Source organism: Chanodichthys erythropterus, chromosome 14 (genome assembly GCF_024489055.1).
Source record: "Chanodichthys erythropterus isolate Z2021 chromosome 14, ASM2448905v1, whole genome shotgun sequence".
Taxonomy (NCBI): Eukaryota; Metazoa; Chordata; class Actinopteri; order Cypriniformes; family Xenocyprididae; genus Chanodichthys; species Chanodichthys erythropterus.
Genome location: NC_090234.1, coordinates 25,436,902 through 25,456,261, shown reverse-complemented (window position 1 = coordinate 25,456,261; position 19,360 = coordinate 25,436,902). Strand labels below are relative to the sequence as shown.

At 37.2% G+C, this 19,360-nt stretch overlaps 1 protein-coding gene across 1 annotated transcript in view; it reads right to left on the bottom strand.

Moving 5' to 3' along the window:
• The window catches only part of cntnap5a (contactin associated protein family member 5a), an 84,438-nt gene extending 67,766 nt beyond the window's left edge, over positions 1 to 16,672 (bottom strand). The window contains exon 1 of the mRNA XM_067409120.1: positions 16,591 to 16,672. Coding sequence (XP_067265221.1) covers positions 16,591 to 16,672 — 82 coding nt within the window. The remainder of the gene's footprint in view (positions 1 to 16,590) is intronic.
• Between the last annotated feature and the right edge of the window lie 2,688 nt (positions 16,673 to 19,360).

Below are 19,360 nucleotides of genomic sequence, written 5' to 3'. Positions count from 1 at the left end.
ATGTCCTGAATAAATGCATGCATGTTTATGCTTTGACATCAAAACCAGAGAAAAACACACTGACTTCCAATTCTTATGTAAAGGCCGGTATGCATGTGTGAATTACACTCTCTGTAATTCAAATTAGGCCCTTTCAGTTAGTACTTGTGGTTAGATCTGGTCTTCATTTACATGATTTCTGGTAATTTAGTGTCTCTCCTGAACTCTGCTCTCATTTCTCATCATTTCTCTTCTAATCAACACAGAATGGCCATTTTCATTAAGCTCAAGTGGATTTAGTTTTTGTTCTGCAATTTGTGTATTTGTGTTGGCAAAAGATTAATAGTCAAAAACTGTCCCCTCAATGATAATATGTATTTAGTATCAATGTAATTGTATTATCCTGCTCTCAATGATAAGCATAAATAGCTTTCTCACTCCTACACATGCTGGGAAATGAAAGCTCTCAATATCTGATTCTATCAGCATTCGTTTAGTGCGAGTCATCCATCTTTAACATCATTGACTCCCACTGTCACAGACTGCAGCCCAAACAGATGCTGGCTGCATTAATTATATTTCACAATTGTCAGCAGATTAACGAGGACACTTGTGGTCGCCAGCATGTCATAAAGTGTCTGAATGCATCAAACTGTAACAATCTTTTGACCTTTGTAAGCATTCAGAGTAGCCAAAAGGTCAACACTCAATGTTAAGACCAAAATAGCAATTTGTTCAGGCTTAAAAAAATAAAGTGAAACAGTATTCAGTAAAAAACAATACCGAATCCTTGTTTAGTTCTACGGTTCAACTGAGACTTTCACTGCTGGCAGGTGAGCTGATTAGAGAAAGGAAAAGCTATTCTGACAGACTATCTGAGCTCAGTGTTTTTTCCCACAGTCTCAGCACTGAAACACACTGAGATTACAAGAGCAAAATATACGTATACTATCAAACAAGACAGATAAAAAGAAAATGTTCATCCACTGAAAAATCCAGAACAGATTAACTAAACTGGTTCAGTTGGAAACCATTTTAAATTACAAACCATCTAGGTTAAACAACATTATGAAGGATACTAGTACACTATCATTCAAAAATTTGGGGTCAGTAAGCTTCAGTAAGGATATCATGGCCCAGTTTTACAGACAGGGCTTAGTCTAAGCCCAGATAGGCCTTAGTTCATTTAGGCATTTAAAGGTACAATATGTAAAATTTTTGCAGTAAAATATCCAAAAACCACTAGGCTAGTGTTATATATTTTGTCCAGCTGATTACTAACAATATCTCTAATGTTTTCAACTACTTGTAAATCATGAAATTCCCATTTTAGACAGTGACACGGGGCAGTGCAGTCATTGCTGTGGACAAATGCGGAAGTAGTGTCTAGCGTCCAGCAAACCACTAGCTTGCTTCAAGCAGTTCCTTATTCACTTCTTGCACGTTTTATGGTGGATTGTGTTACTTATTTATGGAACATAATTACTGTTTACCATCTGCCGCTGGTTCTGTCGACAAGGACAGTTCCCGTAAACTCATGACCGGAAAAGCGGAAGCGGCGCCGGCGACTGTGTCATAATAAAAGTCCCGCTGCTCGTGAGGCGTGTGTTGATCAATCGCTCCAGCTCCTCGTTCAGCTCCCGCAACACTCGGTCCTGCTCTGCTTCATACTACAATAACGTTAATGATCGCATCCACGAACATGAGTTCTTCCAGACTCCAATCCCTATTCTTTTGCACCGTCCGTTGAGATGGAGACCACATGTCCCAAGTTTCCGCTCTAAAACTTGGCGTCATCAAACTACGCCTTTGTTTTGAATAGGCTTCTAGCGACCTCTAGCGGAAAAAAATATCACAAATTGTACCTTTAAGTAGCTTTTATAAAGATTCAGAAATAAATTTACTGGTGTGCATCTTGAGACAAACCAGTGGCACTGATATATTTTAAGATCTGTCAGTACAACTTACTTTCAGTTAAAACAGCTCGAACATGCATTTTAGTCTGGGACTAACTTAAGCCTCATCTGTGAAACCGGTGGCAAAAGTGACAAATCTTCTGTAACATTATACATCTTACTATTTCAAATAAATGCATTCAAAGAATCATAAAAATACTGTATCACAGTTTTCAATGAAATATTAAGCAGCACAACTGTTTTCAGTACTACTAATAATAAGAACTGTTTCTTGAAATCAGTATATTAGAATGATTTCTGAAGGATCATGTGACACTGAAGATTGAAAACGTTTAAAAAAGTCTTACCAACCTCATACATTTTGAACAGTAGTGTACATTTTACTACAAGTGTAGTCCAAATAAATCACCAAACATCACTGTAATTTCAGTATATTGAACAAGGTGTAATCATAATTGCATTACAAAAAATACCAGGTATAACAATATAAAAAATATATGAGGTATATGTCAGCAATAAGGTACGAGAGGCTGTGCTGTATAGTGAATAAGTCACGGCTGAAGGGCATTGTTAGGCATGATGCGAAGCCTAACAAAAATTAAAGCCAAAAATATGTATCAATGCAACTTTCATGAATTAAACTTTCACCAAAAGCCTTCCTTCCACCCGAAAAAATAGTCCCTTGCTCTCTCTCTCTCTCTCTCTCTCTCTCTCTCTCTCTGTGCACGCGTGAGCCTTGTAAGTTATGTATGTGCGTCTTTGCCTCTTCTAGCGCTGGAATGGTTTTTATATCTATTTAATTTGTAAACTAAAAAACCGTGCAAATGATAACCTTTCACTCTATTGCATTTAAACTTGCAATTGATCCGCGAATCATGTGCGTGCCGAACCATGGGGCTTGGCCCGTACGGCTCACGGATCAACAACGATCCGTTTAACAACTAGTAAAAGTGCATAGTGTTTAGTGCATCATTTGGGACGCAACTTGTCTTTATGAGTGTGTCAGTCAGTAGCGAAGACTTTTACGTTGAAAAGACTTAACTGTTGTGAACACAGAACAAGACGCAACTGACAAATAACCTGAAGGAAAATGCTAAATCTGAATACAGGTAAAATAAACTCATAAACTCACTCACTCGATCTATTTCTCACATTACTCTTCTACATAATACAGAAAGCATCAATGAACAATATCAATTGAGAACATACAGTTTACATTGCTAAGAGTGGTTGCTAAGGGTGTTGTGTAGTGATACACAGAACGGTTGGGTGAAGCGGTCATAGCCGTGTTTTATCGTGAATAAAGGGAATCAAGGACAGGAACTAACCATTTTATAAATCAGCATATTAGCCCATAAAATGCTGGGAAAGTTTTGAGTTTGCATTAATGAGAGAGATATTTCTTTTGTGAGCATTTTACAAGTAAAAGAGCATTGCAGGAACATCTTTATGCGCATCTAATTTATATGCACATTTATTATTAGCAGTGACCAGGGAAGGGACTACATTGCTGGTTTCAGCAAAATAGCTTTAGTGTCACCCGTGAGGTCAATTGTGAAGCCACAGTGGCTTGGGAAATGTGACCAAAACTTTCTTTTTTTTTTAATTGGATGAAAACAATATTTCAGTTCTCTCAGTCTAGGAGTGAAAAGGCCTTGATGGCCTTATATTTTGGTGACATTCATGCTGGTTTTGGCATGGCTACACAGGTTGAGATGGTCTACCTGCAACAATTGCCAGCTTAACCAGCCTGTGCCAGTAACAGTCATTGTCTTATTCCAGTAACAGCTTGTGCAAGCTTGTGCCAGAAACAGAACAGCATCGCCCATCTAAAAAAAGTGTTTTTTTTTTTTCTTTTCTTTCAGCACTAGTGTGGGGACTGTCATTAGTGTGTGGTCTCTATTTGAAAACGTGAATGATGTCCTAAAGCAGTAGCTTTGCATGCACACTGGCCCAGGGATTTGCTGGCCCAGCAGTTATCATGAGAATACTGTTCCATAGACAACCATATGAGAACTTGACCTTCCCATGCAGAATGGGAAGGAATACTTTTTGTGACAGATATGCATCATGAAGCCTAATAGGAACATTACTCAAAACCTTGATACGTTATTCTCTCCAATGATTTTAAGTAGAAATTGTAGCCAGGCCCAAGAAACATTAACCCTTTTTTCAAAGTCAATGATAACTGCTATCCATTTATGCTCTTCAGATTTTTTTTCTATCTCTCTTTAATCATCTCCTTAATACAAAGCTTCAATAAAATGCATTGCATGTTATGTGAAAAACCTTAGTGATCATACGGACACCTTCACTTAAAATAAAAGAGGTTCATGCTAATTTTGTGCATGTTTGCCAGAAAACTATAGGGACCTTATTGCCAAGACAACTGCTAAATTGATCGAGAGAAGGTCACCCACCAGGAAGCCTAGCCAAGTTAATTTTTAGCTTCAACCAAGCTGTTGATGAGACTCAAGCTAAGGATGTAAAACAGCATGTTACACCCGGAGTGCACCATTGCTCATAATTAAAGGCAGCAAGACAAGACCCAGACATGCAGGTTGAACACTCACTGAACCACCAAGTGCAATACAATATATTTCAAAAAGATAATATAAAAGCTTTTTAAACATATATTTCGTGCAAATTTTCATCTGATTGTTTTCTGGAATATGCCCAGGAGCATAATTTTTTTTCCAGTCAGTGACAGTTCTGATTTGTCTTCCTAAGACTGTGAGTCATCAGAGTCTAGTGGTGTAATTTTATAGTGTGCATGGGGGTTGGGTACAAATCCTGATATAATATACATTTTTAGCTAACACATTAGTTTGGGGACCAATTCTCATTAAATAGTTGCTTATTAACTTGCATATTATTAGCATATTTGCTGTTTATTAGTATTTATAAAGCACACATTAATGTCTTATTCTACATGGCCATATTCTACATCCCTTAATCCTACCCAATACCTAAACTTAACCACTACAACAACTACCTTACAAACTATTAATAATCAGTAAATTAGGAGTTTATTGAGGCAACAGTTGTAGTTTAGAGTGAATTTGTGTTGCCCAAACTAAAGTGTGACCAATTTTGATAATGAACTGATCTCTCGTGCCAGTGATCGCCCTGGATTTTCATCAATGGAAAACAACAGATTTGGCTTAAAGGGTTAGTTCACCCAAAAATGACATTTCTGTCATTAATTACTCAGCCTCGTGTCATTCCACAACCATAAGACCTTTGTTTATTTTTGTAACACAAATTAAGATATTTTGATGAAATCTGAGATTTATGTTGCAGAGCTTCCATGTTTACATCCGAACGCCGGCTCAGTATTGGCTGAGCCAGCATTCGGACGTAGAAACTGGAAGCGCTGCAACGTAAATAGCATAGCAGAATGATGGGGAGAGATGAATTTGTTGAATAAAGTCGTTATTTTTGTTTTGTTTTTGCTCACAAAAAGTATTCTCATCACTTCATAATACTAAGGATGAACCACTGTAGTCATGTTGACTATTTTAACAATGTTTTTACTATTTTTCTGGACCTTGAATGGGATAATTTTGCTGCTTTCAATGGAGGATATAAAACCTCTCAGATTTCATCAAAATATCCTAATTTGTGTTCCAAAGATGAGCGAAAGTCTTACAGGTTTGAAATGACATGAGGGTGAGTAATTAATGACAGAAATTTCATTTTTGGGTGAACTAACACTTTAATAACTCTGTTTGTATTGCATATCATTTTTTTTTTAATTATATACGCTATGCGTTCACTGTAATAATTACTGCAATGTCTCATTGTATCACTCACGTTTTGGTATTGTTAACACCTTTATTGTTGCTATTCCAGATGTTACGAATAAAAAAAAAGTCCTACATCAATTCAGTCTCCAACATATTCTATGGCTTATGCAATGGACACCACAAGGCTAAACTGCACCTTATGTCTGCATTTGGAAATGCATTTTGTGAATCAGAGGATGTTCTCCAGTCCTTAAAGCACTGCACCTATAGTACAATATAGTATAGTACCTATATAGTACAAGTTAAATGGATATGTAATACATATCTCATTAAATGCTAAAACTGTTTGGTTGTATTGTGTTGACAAATTAATATTTTGTAAAATATTGGATGTATTCCCCCAAAAACCTGCATGCAATGCTCATTCTGCAAGATACACATAGGTTAAATGTCATTTTGGCTTCAAAATGGTAAAATTCACCAAAAGGTGACAACTTTGGGGCACTATTAATTTATTTTGTTAGTAATCATGGAACGTAATTATTAAATGGAAAAAAAAATGTGTCTTTTGAAAATTCTGAAATCTACATGACTCCATTAGGGCCACGTGCCCCCTTTATTTGAATGAGCATGACAACTCTGAATATGCCTGGCCTTATAATGTGATCATCTCAGAACAATTCATTTTAAAAAAAAAAAAAAAAAATTCGCTATGAGCACTTTACTGACATAACTGTGACTTCACTCAGCACTTACATACTGTTGTTCTCATGTTGATTTAATTGATTCTACTACTCTCATTTGTAAGTCGCTTTGGATAAAAGCGTCTGCTAAATGACTAAATGTAAATGTAAATGTACTAAATGAAATGTCTTCAATTAGACTTTCTCAACTGCCCATATTTTTGTTGTTGTTGAACATATTGCAAGACATTGCTAAATGAATTAAAACATGATATTTTTGTAACATGAATAGATTATGATGAATGTCTATTGTCATTTTCCCACTTTCCACGCCTGTGAGATGAGTTTCGTTTTGGCTACTCTGCCAGCTATCATTTTTCAGCATTATTGGTCAGCATTTCCTCCTAATAGCTTTTGAACAGCTGTTATTCCATGGCCTCTGCAAGCACGGAGCTGTACAGGAGATTGGCATCACTCGGTCCCTAATTAGGCTGCCTGCACTTCACCAAAACAAACATTGCTCTACAAAGAGATCCGACTTAATAATGCCAACAAATTGCTTTCTGTCTTCCAGCAAAAACATTTCTGCTTTTTCGTCTCTATCTGTGCCAGAATAAAATCAAATGTCTCAGGTAGGTGTGTTGTGTTTGGAATCTAAAATAGAAAAGATGATTAGAAATTATAACTTTGTTATAATGCAGAACATGATGAACTGGATGTTGAAAAGATGGATTTTTTGAAACAGAGCTGATGGTTTTGGTTAATATGAGATTAAATGAGTATACTGACATGCTTCTATAGAAGCTCTGAAATAGAAATGAATGGAATGAGGAGGCTTGCAACACAAGAAGATCAAGTAGCTCAAGGATACATGGCACAATTCAATTCGGTCCTCTGTTAGGAAGCACAGACCTATTGATGGCAAGATCAGCCTTTTTCTCCAATAAACACTGAGCGTGAAAACCTAGGAATGAAAAAACAGCAAGAAGGCAACATCAAGCATCATAGCACAAGGAAGAAAATACAGATACAGAGGATCATGAAGAAGAGATATGAACCACCAGACCAGAGATCATGATGTTATCTATGATATCTTGTGCTAGAATGATGGATAGTAAAAAAATGTCCCCCATGGCACACAACGCCAGATTGAACACTTGTGAAAAAGCGGATAAAGGACTTGCATATCAAATTCAGTCAAAGGTTATTTAGAGAGCGCCACGCATTGGCTAAGTGATTTGAAAAGGTTAGTTCACCCAAAAATGACATTTCTGTCATTTGAATGATGGTAATTATGTTTCTTTCTGTAGGGGATATATAAAAAAAACCTCTCGGATTTCTTCAAAAATATCTTTTGTGTTCCGAAGATGAAAGAAGGTCTTATGGGTTTGGAACGACACGAGGGTGAGTACTTAATGACAGAAATTTCATTTTTGGGTGAACTAACCGTTTAATTCCACATCTATTATTGATTCCTACATTTTCTAGACTGAAATTGGGAGTCTTGACATAAGTCCCAGGGCTAGACCACTGTTAACCTGTAAGCTGGACAGAGTGAGGGAATGCCTGAGGTTATTGTCCTGTGAGCTTCTGGTGAATATCACATGTGTCCGCTTCCATCCCATCAGCCCAGATGGTGGGGCACATGCTTTGCCCCCCAGCTGGCTCATGGAAATGTCACAAGGTTGGCTAGCATTTGGTTCATAATGGGCAAAAATACAGGAGCAAAGGTGTATGTTTTTCTTTTTCTGATGTTCTGCCTTTAACATGACAATGTTACCGCATCACAGTTTAAGAACTTCAGTGTGACATACTTTGGATTCTAGGATGGAATAAGGTTTTAACAGGGAGAGGTTAAATCATTTAGAATGGCACCTGATACGCACTACTTCTCAAAAAAAAAAAAAAGTTTCAAAGAGTGTTTTGGTAATCTTAGCACTGGGAAGAATGTTCTTTGATGTTGTTTTAGGATGAAACTCCCTCCCTGAAAATGTTTTAAAACTCTCATCAGGTTTACAAAGGGAGTGAAACTGGCAAAAAAAAAAAAAAAAAAAGTCTTTTGAAAATCATTCCACTGGGCATTTGGTTTGGTGAAAGAGATCAAGAGAAAGAGAGCAGGACTGAAGTGGCATATGCTAAATACTTTGGCATTGCATTAAGCCTACTGTTTAAAACAACAGCATCTCTCACTCTTCAAACATTCACATGGAGTCACAACACACTTATTTATACCACACTTTAATACAATAGTTATATACAAATAATTACATAGTGTTCAAATATTTGTAATCAGTAATATTTTTTTAAAGAAAATAATACTCCTATTCAGCAAGGAGACATTAAATTGATTAAAAGTTCAAGTAAATACACTTACAATGTTACAAAAGATATTTCAAACCAAATGCTGTTCTTCTGAACTCCCTATTCAAAGAATCCTGAAAAAAAAATTGTATCATTGTATTGTCAGTGTATCGTGCCAAAAATTAATTTAGCCAGCGAAACTGTTTTCAGCATTGCGTCAGAGTTGTTTAGTGTTTTTGTTCATGTGTTTTGGTTTCCTGCACATTCAGTTTAGCGTTCTCCTCATCCTTGTTAGTTTCCTTGGTTTCCCATGAGTTAATGATTACTTTCACCTGTCGTCTAATTAGTTACCTTTAACTACTCTGTGTTTTGTTCAGGTCTTTGTCAGTGATTGTTAACATGAGTGGAAAGAGTATTTCTCCTGAGATTCTCCTACGTATTTCTGTTGTTGGATTAAAGACTATTTAGACTGAATTCTGGTGTTCTTCGTGTTGGCTTGCTACCACGTGTTACACATTGATAATAAGAAATGTTTCTTAAGCATCAAATCAGCATATTAGAATGTTTTATGAAGGATCATGTGACATTGAAGACTGGAATAATGACTGCTGAAAATTCAGGCGTGTCATCAGGAATAAATTGCATTTTAAAATAAAGAGAAAAATGGGTTTGATTCCTATGCAATGCATGAACTGAGAGAGAAAAAAATGCACCTTGAATGTAAGCTGTACAATAACTATAACAATAAGTATTGTTGTATCACATACTGTATGCATTCTAAATTACTAAAATGAAAACCAATTTAAGTTTCAAGATAAAGAACAACACTTTTCGAGGATGGTACTCAAAGTATGTGATTGGAAAAAAAATAACCCAATTTGGGGGATTTTAAAATGTTCAGAGGAAAGCTTCAGGATTAACATTCAGAAGGGGCCACTGTTGTAATATTACATTTCTGTTCCATTATTCCTGTGAGTGTCTCAGTGCTGCAAACATACTGAGGCACTGTAATCAAAAAGCAAATGAAACAGTATCTAACTACTCTGACAAGTTACATATTCATGTCCACATATCTTATCTGCATGTGAATCGTGTTTTAATTGGAAAGGAATACCGAATGCACACAAAAGAAGGTTGATTGCATGCATTATCATGGCTGGTATAACCCAAGAACATTTATTGGAGTGCTGACTGTATGAAGATTTGAGATAGATAATTAATACTGAGAGTTCACTAGAGACAAATACTGAATGACTGAATAGAGAATGCAAGATGTAAAGCAATTCAAACCACCATTTAATGTGCATTTCTCATTAATTATTTTCAAATAAATGAAACTAGACCAGCAACAGTATCATCCTGCCAATAGCTCACGTGCAAGCCTGTGTGCAAAATCCTCATTCATTTATAACTAATCATTTTCCAGATTCAATCATCAAAAGATATCAGATGAAAGCAAATAAGTAATGAGAGGCCACAGTCATGTTCTAGTTTCTTGTTTGTGCTCATCTCAGACGGACAATTCAGACAGTTTTCAAAGCATCCCTCTAAAATAGTTTGTCATATCATTAAAGTAGCTATTTCAAGCCTTACATTTAAAGGGGTGGTTGATTATGTTTTCACTTTTTTAACTTCAGTTAGCATGTAATGTTGTTAATACAGCATAAACAACGTCTGCAAAATTACGACGCTCAAAGTTCAATGCAAAGGGAGATATTTTCTTTTAAAGAATTCTCTAAGGACTACAACAAACGGCTGGTATGAATACAGGGAGCTTCTTCCTGGGTTAGTGACATCACTAACCCTAAAATTTACATTAACCTTGCCCCCGAGAACATGCAACAAAAGGGAATGAGCTCATGTTGGCCTGCTTTAGAGAAGAGGAAGAGTTGTTGTAGAAGAGTGTTGTTACCATGCCATTATTTTATGCCAGACTGCTTCAAAATTCAATTCAATGCTGGATTTGCACAAAAGATTAACGTGACGCCACATGCTGATCTCCAAAGCAACTACAAAAATAAATCCACTAACCATTCAGAAATATCCAGATGCATTCTATAAGTTGTAACTTCTTCCTGAGTCTATCCATCAGTGTCCGACTCTGGTTTTAACAATGTAAGGCTGAACACCGTTACTGACAATCATCATTTTGGCTGTGTGAGACTCTCCAGCTTTGTTGATGAGAAACTTAGGCCCTGTCCCAAATGGCACACTTCTATGCACTTTAGGTCTTGTGTAGTTACAATGGCTGCCACGTGCGCGTCTCCGTTAAGTCCATGAGACCGTAGGGTGTCCCATTTGTAAATTTAAGGCTTCAGAAAGTCCGCACTGGTGCCAGCTCCATGGCAGACTTCTTGTCGCCATTACGTCACAAAAGTGAGGACTTGTAAGAAGACCGTGAGTGTTTAAGATGGAGATTTGGGACAGGGCCCAAAGCCTGTTAAAGCTCCGCCCTCTTCTAGAAAGTGGCCACGAGCAGCAGCTCATTTGCATTTAAAGGGACTCACACAAAAATGGCGTGCTTTTGCTCACACCCAAATAGGGGCGATTTTCACAAGCTATAATAAATTATCTGTGTGGTATTTTGAGTTGAAACTTTACAGACACATTCTGAGGACACCAGAGACTTACTGTGTGTTCACACCGCCAGCGGCGAGAGCGTCAAAGTGACGCTAGTCATTCATTTTCAATGAGAGCCGGCGGCGAGCTCCGGCAAGAGCGGCGCGGCGCGTCTTGGACGGCGAGAGCGTCGAAGAGAGTTGAAATCAGGTTAACTTTATGGTAATGAGCTATGACGCGGTTCGGCGGCAACCAATTAGAATGTAGAGGTCCTTGCTTGAGAGGCTTCCGATTGGTTGACGCGACTTGTCATTTACTTTGGCTCTGCTTTGACCCTCCCGTCGGCAGCGGTTTGAACGAACAGTACAGTGTTGTTGGCAGGGCAGCCAAGGCGAATGTTAACGCTCTCGCCGGCGGCGGTGTGAACACACGGTTATATTATATCTTGTGAAAGGGGCATAATAGGTCCCCTTTAAGTAACATTTTACACTACATGACCCAAGTTAATTCAGCTTAATTAAATCTACAGAACCAAACGGAAGAATAAAAATATAAAATAACATTTGACCCCTTTTTTTCTTTTCTAGCCTGGATTTACATTTCTTTGAATGTATTGGTTAACTTTCCCATAAGTTGTTTTACACATGCTAATGCTGTAAACGCTTCAAGAGAAAACTCTTCTAAATAAATCATACTCGCAATACATGCGCAATACTCTAAAAAGAACGAGAACAAGCTCTAATCTAACTCCTAAAAAACTATCTGTTATGTATTTTCTGTTCATTTACACTGTGGGAAGAAAGGAACAGTGTGATGGATTATCACAGAACAAAAGGAGAGCCATATGTGTGCTAGTAACTGTAAATGAACTGTAATATCTACAAGAGCAATTCCTTCTTGTACCAAAAAGCCACAATGTTTGAAAAGATTCATCATCCAAAAAAAAAAAAAAAAAAATGTTGTTCATCTAATCATAACAAATGAGTGATTCAGACAGCATACGCTTTACAACGACTCTTATTTAACTGGCTGAATGACTGATTTGTTGACCACAAACTGCCTAAGAGGTCATACAGTAGCTCCACCGGATATAGCTTATCTCAGATGACTGATAGATAATAGATGCATGATCCACAGTAAGGCGGTCTACAATGTTCTACTCTATGATTTAGGCATAGGAGAACTACTATGGCTGCAATTATTGCCTAAGATCATCAGACATACAGTAATTGCAGACAGAGCACATGTGTGTCAATGTCAGCATTTCACGACAAACACAGGCTAATGGAAATGTATCTTTATAAGATTGCGAGCAGAAAATCCACAGATGTACAATCTGCTGACTATCCACTAACCTGCAATACAAAAAAAAATCAGACCTAGTTTGTCAGTATCAGAAATTCAGCAAAAATGGACTCATTTTGTTACGCGTATCTCCCTTTGCAGATGTGAAGCTGGGAATGCAGTGATTTAGGTTGAATAAAGCCTTGATTAATCAATATTTTCATGCTCTGACACCTACACAGCATAAATCAGCATGGAGATGAAGTCAAGTTTACAATATGGACAACACTGTCAGTGCTCTTTGCCGCCTCTACTCTTTCAAGGAGATTTATATTATGTGCTTAATGACATTCTCTCCATTTAGTCTTTTATCACTTTCCAAGATGATTCAGTGCAATTTATTATCTTTTTGCATGAATTAAAACAAAAGCCAGTTAGTTAGTTAGTTGTGCATCAATATTTGAAAGAAAATCTGAACTGGTCCAATTCATCTACCAAACTATTATACAGGAAGCAGAAAAAAGATTCCCTCCCCTACAAAGCCCACAGGGAATCTGGTCAGCTCCACAGGAGAGCTCCCTTTAAAAAGCCTCCCGCGTTTGACCTCATAAGAAAGTTGAAATAAATGACTCTATCATGCTAATGCCCGACAAGACTCTGCTCTACCCCACTGAGAGGGGAGTTGTATTTAGAATGTTAAATCAGTCCGCCTGTACCACAACAGCACTTTGACATGCGTTCAAACTGAATAAATATCTGTGTCCTGTTTGGGTCAATGCACACACTTTGCACTTCAAACTTGGAGTCAAACTTCAAAGACAGAATTTAGGACAGAACTTTTAGTTTCTGTCAGTTATGGATGGGTTGATTGACAACACTGCATGATCAATCAACGCTTTTATTCACAGTCTTTTTCTAACAACAACAGCAAGCACTCTTAAAGGTGCAGTGTGTACATTTTAGCGGCATCTAGCGGTGAGGTTGCGAACTGCAACTAACGGCATCTCACCCCTCCTTTCGCGTAATTTGAGAAGCTATGGTGGCCGTCTGGTCGACACAAGTCAAAGATGTCGTCGTCTGAGACAGCAGAGAGTATGTTAGCCAGTCAAGCAATGAGGTTTCTTCTTACTTATAACAAAGAACGGTCTCTACTTCTAATTAACCATACGACTACTACTACTACTTTGTGCGTATTCAATGTATTTACGATTCAAGCTGCCTCTAAAAACACAAACGATTTATAAGAAGAACAACATAGTGACTAAACGCGCTCTGTAGGGTGTTTGTCCGTTTAGGGCTGCTGTAGAAACATGCTGGCACATAATGATGACTTGACATGGAGGGTGGACCTGTGGTGTATGAGATGGAAATGGCTCATTCTTAGGTAATAAAAACATAACGGTTCATTATGTAAGGTCTTTATACATGACTGAAAACATAGTCCTCTTAAATCCCAACCTTTTCTTACAATCGACTGCAAGCCCTCAGAGCTGCATCCATCGATCAAATCTGGATACAACCATGATAATTTTTTTCATTTTTGATAACCTGTTTCGTTGAGGTTTGGATGTGCATCACAATATGCAAGAAAACCTCTGCCACTCCTTCCATTTCATCACAACTTCAAAGAAATAGTATGGGATCAATATAATTTAACCCAGAATTCTCCATTAAAAGTCAATAAATTCTTTGTGTGGGTGTATATTTCCATGAAGAACCTTTTACTCTTAAAAATAAAGATTCTTTATTGGCATCCATAAGGAACCTTTAACAACCATGGAATCTCTGCAGTGCACAAAAGGTTTTTTATAGTGGAAAACAGTTCCTTAGATTATTAAAATGTTCTTCAAGTAAAGAAAAGCAGTGGAAGGTTCTTTGGGGAGCCCAAAATGGATTATTTTAAGAGTGTTCAGAACCTTCACATTGCACAAAAGCTCTTTGTAACAGAAAACGGTTCCATAGATTAGAAAATGTTTGCCACACTAAGAAAAAAAACGATGGACCTTTCCCAGAAAGTTTCTTTGGGGAACCAAGAAATGGTTATTATAATGCAAAAAAAAAAGATCACTTCTATTTTTAAGAGAGTATATCAATGTATGTCTGGTTTCACTGTCCTTGAAGGGTTATTTGACTATTCTTCTCAACTGACTATTCTTTTTAACTGTCCAGGTGGTGTGAAATTCAACAATGTATGTTCTAGAGATGCTGAGATATCTAAAACATGCAAGTCTCATACTCAGAAACATGCTTTGCAACAATTCTCAATGACTTGGATCAACTGTTCTGCATCTCTACATCTATTGTTTTTTTTTTGTTTTTAGGTTGGACATTTTTAATACAATCATGTCCACAATGTCAGTAAACACTGAGCCTCTGGGTCTTCGCTGTTTGCCCTAGCCAGGTGAAACAAGGCTTTTATCTTGTGTCATGTTGGGACCCTCAACTGTCCCAGTGGTCACAGTAAAAGGGATGTAGTTGTTCTTCCAGGGACACCAGATCTGAAAGGACATCCCCTTGTTATCCCTCTCTGAGAGCAGAGCCAGGGGCTCCTGAGAGAGACAGCAGCAACCATTATCTCTGTTACTTGACACAGATGACAAGGGCATGATGGATCTCCAGCTTTATTCTGGTACCCCTGTGGTAAATATGAGAATATCCTTTTGCATGTCCTCAGTGAGGATTCACTTCATCTGATCCAGCTGATCTTGATCCACAGAGCACATCTCATGCGGAGCAGAGCCATGAATGACTAAGGAAGTTTTTGTTTCGTATCATGTAACGACGCAAACCATCTCTGAATACATAAAAATGACAGATATCATTGTCTAGTGAAACCTACAGATTCTTCGAGTAGCATAGTGTTTCTCATCTTAATAATACAGAAAAAGGTGGATCTGTGAATAATGTGCTCCCCTGATTCACACAATTATAGCTGTGAAGGCACTGTAAGAACAGTATAGACACATCAAGCTTCACACACAGGAATAGCAATCATTCACAGTAATGAAAATATAATAAACTGTGTTGGAAATTTGATGACAAAAGAAATTGTCCCTTTTGGCACACATAACACTGAAATAGCACAGAGGAAACCCAAGAATGGGTAAAACCATCAGTTTAACTGATTAGAAATAAGTCACATCATCAAGACCACCACTCTCTTCAAAACAATTTTGAGGTAAGAAAGAATTTCACGCTTGGTATAGAATTTAATTTGGGATTATGTCATTGCATAATGGATGTTAAAGGACAGGACTGGAATCATTTGGATCAGCAGGTTATCTTCTTTAATTTGATATACATGTTATAACTAGAAATGCATATTTGAGCAGATGAGGAAGGTTGTAGCACTTTTCCATTCTACTGGAAGCACAACAATGAAAGCAAAATGGTATATGAACAGAACTGTTGTTTTTCTAAGTTTTAAATTTCTGTATTTGTTGACATTTTCCCCTTGCTGCTGTGAATTAAAATGTTTCCTATAAAATGTTTATAATAAAATAAGGCTGGTAATGGGGAACTTGCCGACATCAATTAATCCACAAAATGTAAAATGTACTTTATTAGTGTTACAAACCATCCGGTATTCCCATGCGTATATAAGCGCTCTCTGTACTTGATATTAATTTAGACAGTTTAGTAATAAGCAGTAGGTTTGTAACAGACACATATGGGGATATTATATCAGTTTAATACACAAAAAAACAATGAGTTACAGACGCTGAAACAAAATGTTACAGCATCGCCTACTTAATCGAGAACGGATATAGGCTGCAAGTAACTGCTTCTTACGCATCACTTTCCGAGATACAACCACTAACTTTGAATTGCTCAATGCCTCACACCTGCTCCACGATCTTTTGCTTATGAGAAGTCGCATCGTGAAACGCGAATGCACCAGTCATTTATCATACATTAATAGTTACGGGTTCATCCGATCCAGTAAAAGTTCACATTAGCAGGAATCGTCTTTAAATCCTCTCCACTCTTTCAATAATTGAATTAATTTAAGGATCTCTGATTGTATAGCATCGGTATGAAACCATAAAAACGCATTTAAAGAAATCACAAACCAAAGCAACTTCTAATACAGTGTTCAACGGCACTGCATGTACTTACAGTGACTGGCGCACATTGCCGAGCTGAGAACGGAGAACAGCGTCAAACTGACAGCAAAAGCCTGTGACTTTGGGGACTGCATCTTGTCCTGGTTTCCCGATGTCCGTATATCCTAAATGCGTATGAAAATAAACGTATTTCCAATACGATGTGCGCGTCTCTCTGTTCTCGTGAGTATTTCAGTGGCTCGTGCCTCTCTATCCTGACACCAGTGAGCAGCTGAAAGAAGCTCTTAAAGACACCCACAGCTCCCCAAACGCCGTCATCGTCATCCCTCTAACGCGCACACACTTACACACCGCGCTCCCTCCTTTACCACGAGTCCCTCATTTTCCAAAACAAACACTGGTTGAGCTCCAAATGCATCAGAAGCCAGTCCCATATGACGTATAAATGTGTTTTGGTGGAATAGAGGCGAACGATGTGGAAAAGTGTATGTGGCATATTCATCTGGGCATAGTGATTTCATCAGTGAATTGTGAGCCAGCACGCTTTCAGCACCATGGACAGCTCCACGGCTGCTTTCCCTGCTGTGGATAGTTAGAAAGATGGTGGTTTCAGCTGGTCTAAATCACTTGGTTTGGACATTTATTAATTTAGCATATGCTTTTATCCAATGATTTACAAAAACAGTCAATGTCTAGCTTAGAATATTTTAGACCAGCTATTCCATGTTTCAACACAAAGATACCAGCTTAAACTGGATTTTCCAGCAGGTTGAATTCTGATTGACATTGACAAGCAAACAGCAGTGATTTAATTAAACCTAGTTAATGTTCCATTACTTTACAATTGACATTTTTTCTAGGTGGTTTATAAAGCATTGGGGAAAGACTTCCGGAGGCTATGCACTCGGCATTTCAACAATTAGAATGCAGTTCTGAATATGTCCCACTCTTTCTCTGTAATTATAGGAAAATAAATTTTAAAAAGTTATTTATTTATTTATTTATTTATTTTTTTTTTGTGAAAATATAATTTACTGATGCTAAGAACAATTAATATTAGTAGTGGGCAAATTCCACATCATTAGATTATGCATGTTAATCCTGTATTTCTTATATGAACAGAAAGTCTATTATAACTTATCAATAAACAGTAAAGAAGTTGACCATCAGTGTCACTGACCACTCAAAATTGTGAATAAAGATGGATGCTCTACATATTTTCGAAAGTGTTTGCCATCCTGTGCGCCTATCTTGTCATGTGCACTGTTTATTTATTTATATTGTTCTTGGGCTGGTGGTTGTAAACACTTTTGGATCTCATCCATCTTACTTTACTAGACAGCTGGTGACACCCATAGGCTTTAAATGGGATGACAACACCTGCCTACTGACTAAATGATTCACATGGAAAAAAATGAACAGGACATGGTGTGAAAATCAATTAATTATGTTCAAGTGCCATGACTCAATATATAAAAAGCTTTTGCTTAGTACTTGATGCTTTTAAATTGAAGAACTAAACTCGATAAAAACCTGCTTCATTTACTCATTTTGGTCACCTTTTTATCTTCATTTGGAGGTTATTCTCATCTGCTTACATTATGCTGACTGCATCACTGGCCAGATCAACAGCAGGAGGGTTAAAGAACCTCAAACTAACCCAGTGACCGAAACTAAATCACCACAGGTGATGTGCAAGATTTTTGTGCTAAATATAGCAGTCAAAAGTTTTTAGCAGCCTGATCTATTTCCAAGTGCAGTAAACAGATGTTGTTGAGTGGCATTTCGGTTACACTTTATTTTACAGTGCCGTATTTACATTGTAATTACTCAAATAAGTACTGAGTACTATTAATTAATTACATGTACTTACTATAGAGTTACAGTTCGGGTTAGGGTTTGGTTTAGGGTTAGTTACTTGTAATTATCCATAATTTACTGTAATTACTGTAGTAAGTACATGTAGTAACATGTAACTACGGCACTGTAAAATAAAGTGTTACCAGAATTTCTTTTTATTATGTGTAATGCTATATTTAAGCACTCAAACTACTACACTCTAAAAAATGCTGGGTTAAAAACAACCCATGTTGGGTTGAAAATGGACAAACCCAGCGATTGGGTTGTTTTAACCCAGCAGTTGGGTTAAATGTTTGCCCAACGTGCTGGGTAGTTTTATTTAACTCGACAGTTTGTTTAAAAATGACTATATGGCTGGCTTAAAATGAACCCAAAATAGGTTGGAAATTAAAAATCAGACACATAATTAATTACTAGAGGCAACAATAATAATCAAAAGGTGAACATTTATTGATAAGCAATTTAATAAATGTTCATTTATTAAACATTAATAATTTCCAACATAATTTGGGTTCATTTTAAGCGAGCAATACAGTAATTTTGAACAATATTTGGGTTAAATAAAACAACCCAGCAGGTTGGGAAAACATTTAACCCAACCACTGGGTCAAAACATCCCAATCACTGGGTTTGTCCATTTTCAACCCAACTTGGGTTGTTTTTAACCCAGCATTTTTTAGAGTGTACCAAATAGTTGAATTAAGAGAGATTAATAGGTTGGTTAACCAAAAAAAAAAAAAAAAAAGAAAGAAAGAAAAGAAAATTCTGTTATCTTCGTAACGCCATGTCATTGAAAACCTGAATGTAAAACATATATATTATTTGCCAATACAAGTGTTCTGCAGTAGAAAGGTCATCCAGGTTTGAAATGACATGAGAGAGTAAATGATGACAGAAATTAAATTTTTGGAGAACTATTGATTTAAAAATTATGCCATGGTTTACTCACACTCAAGCCAGGT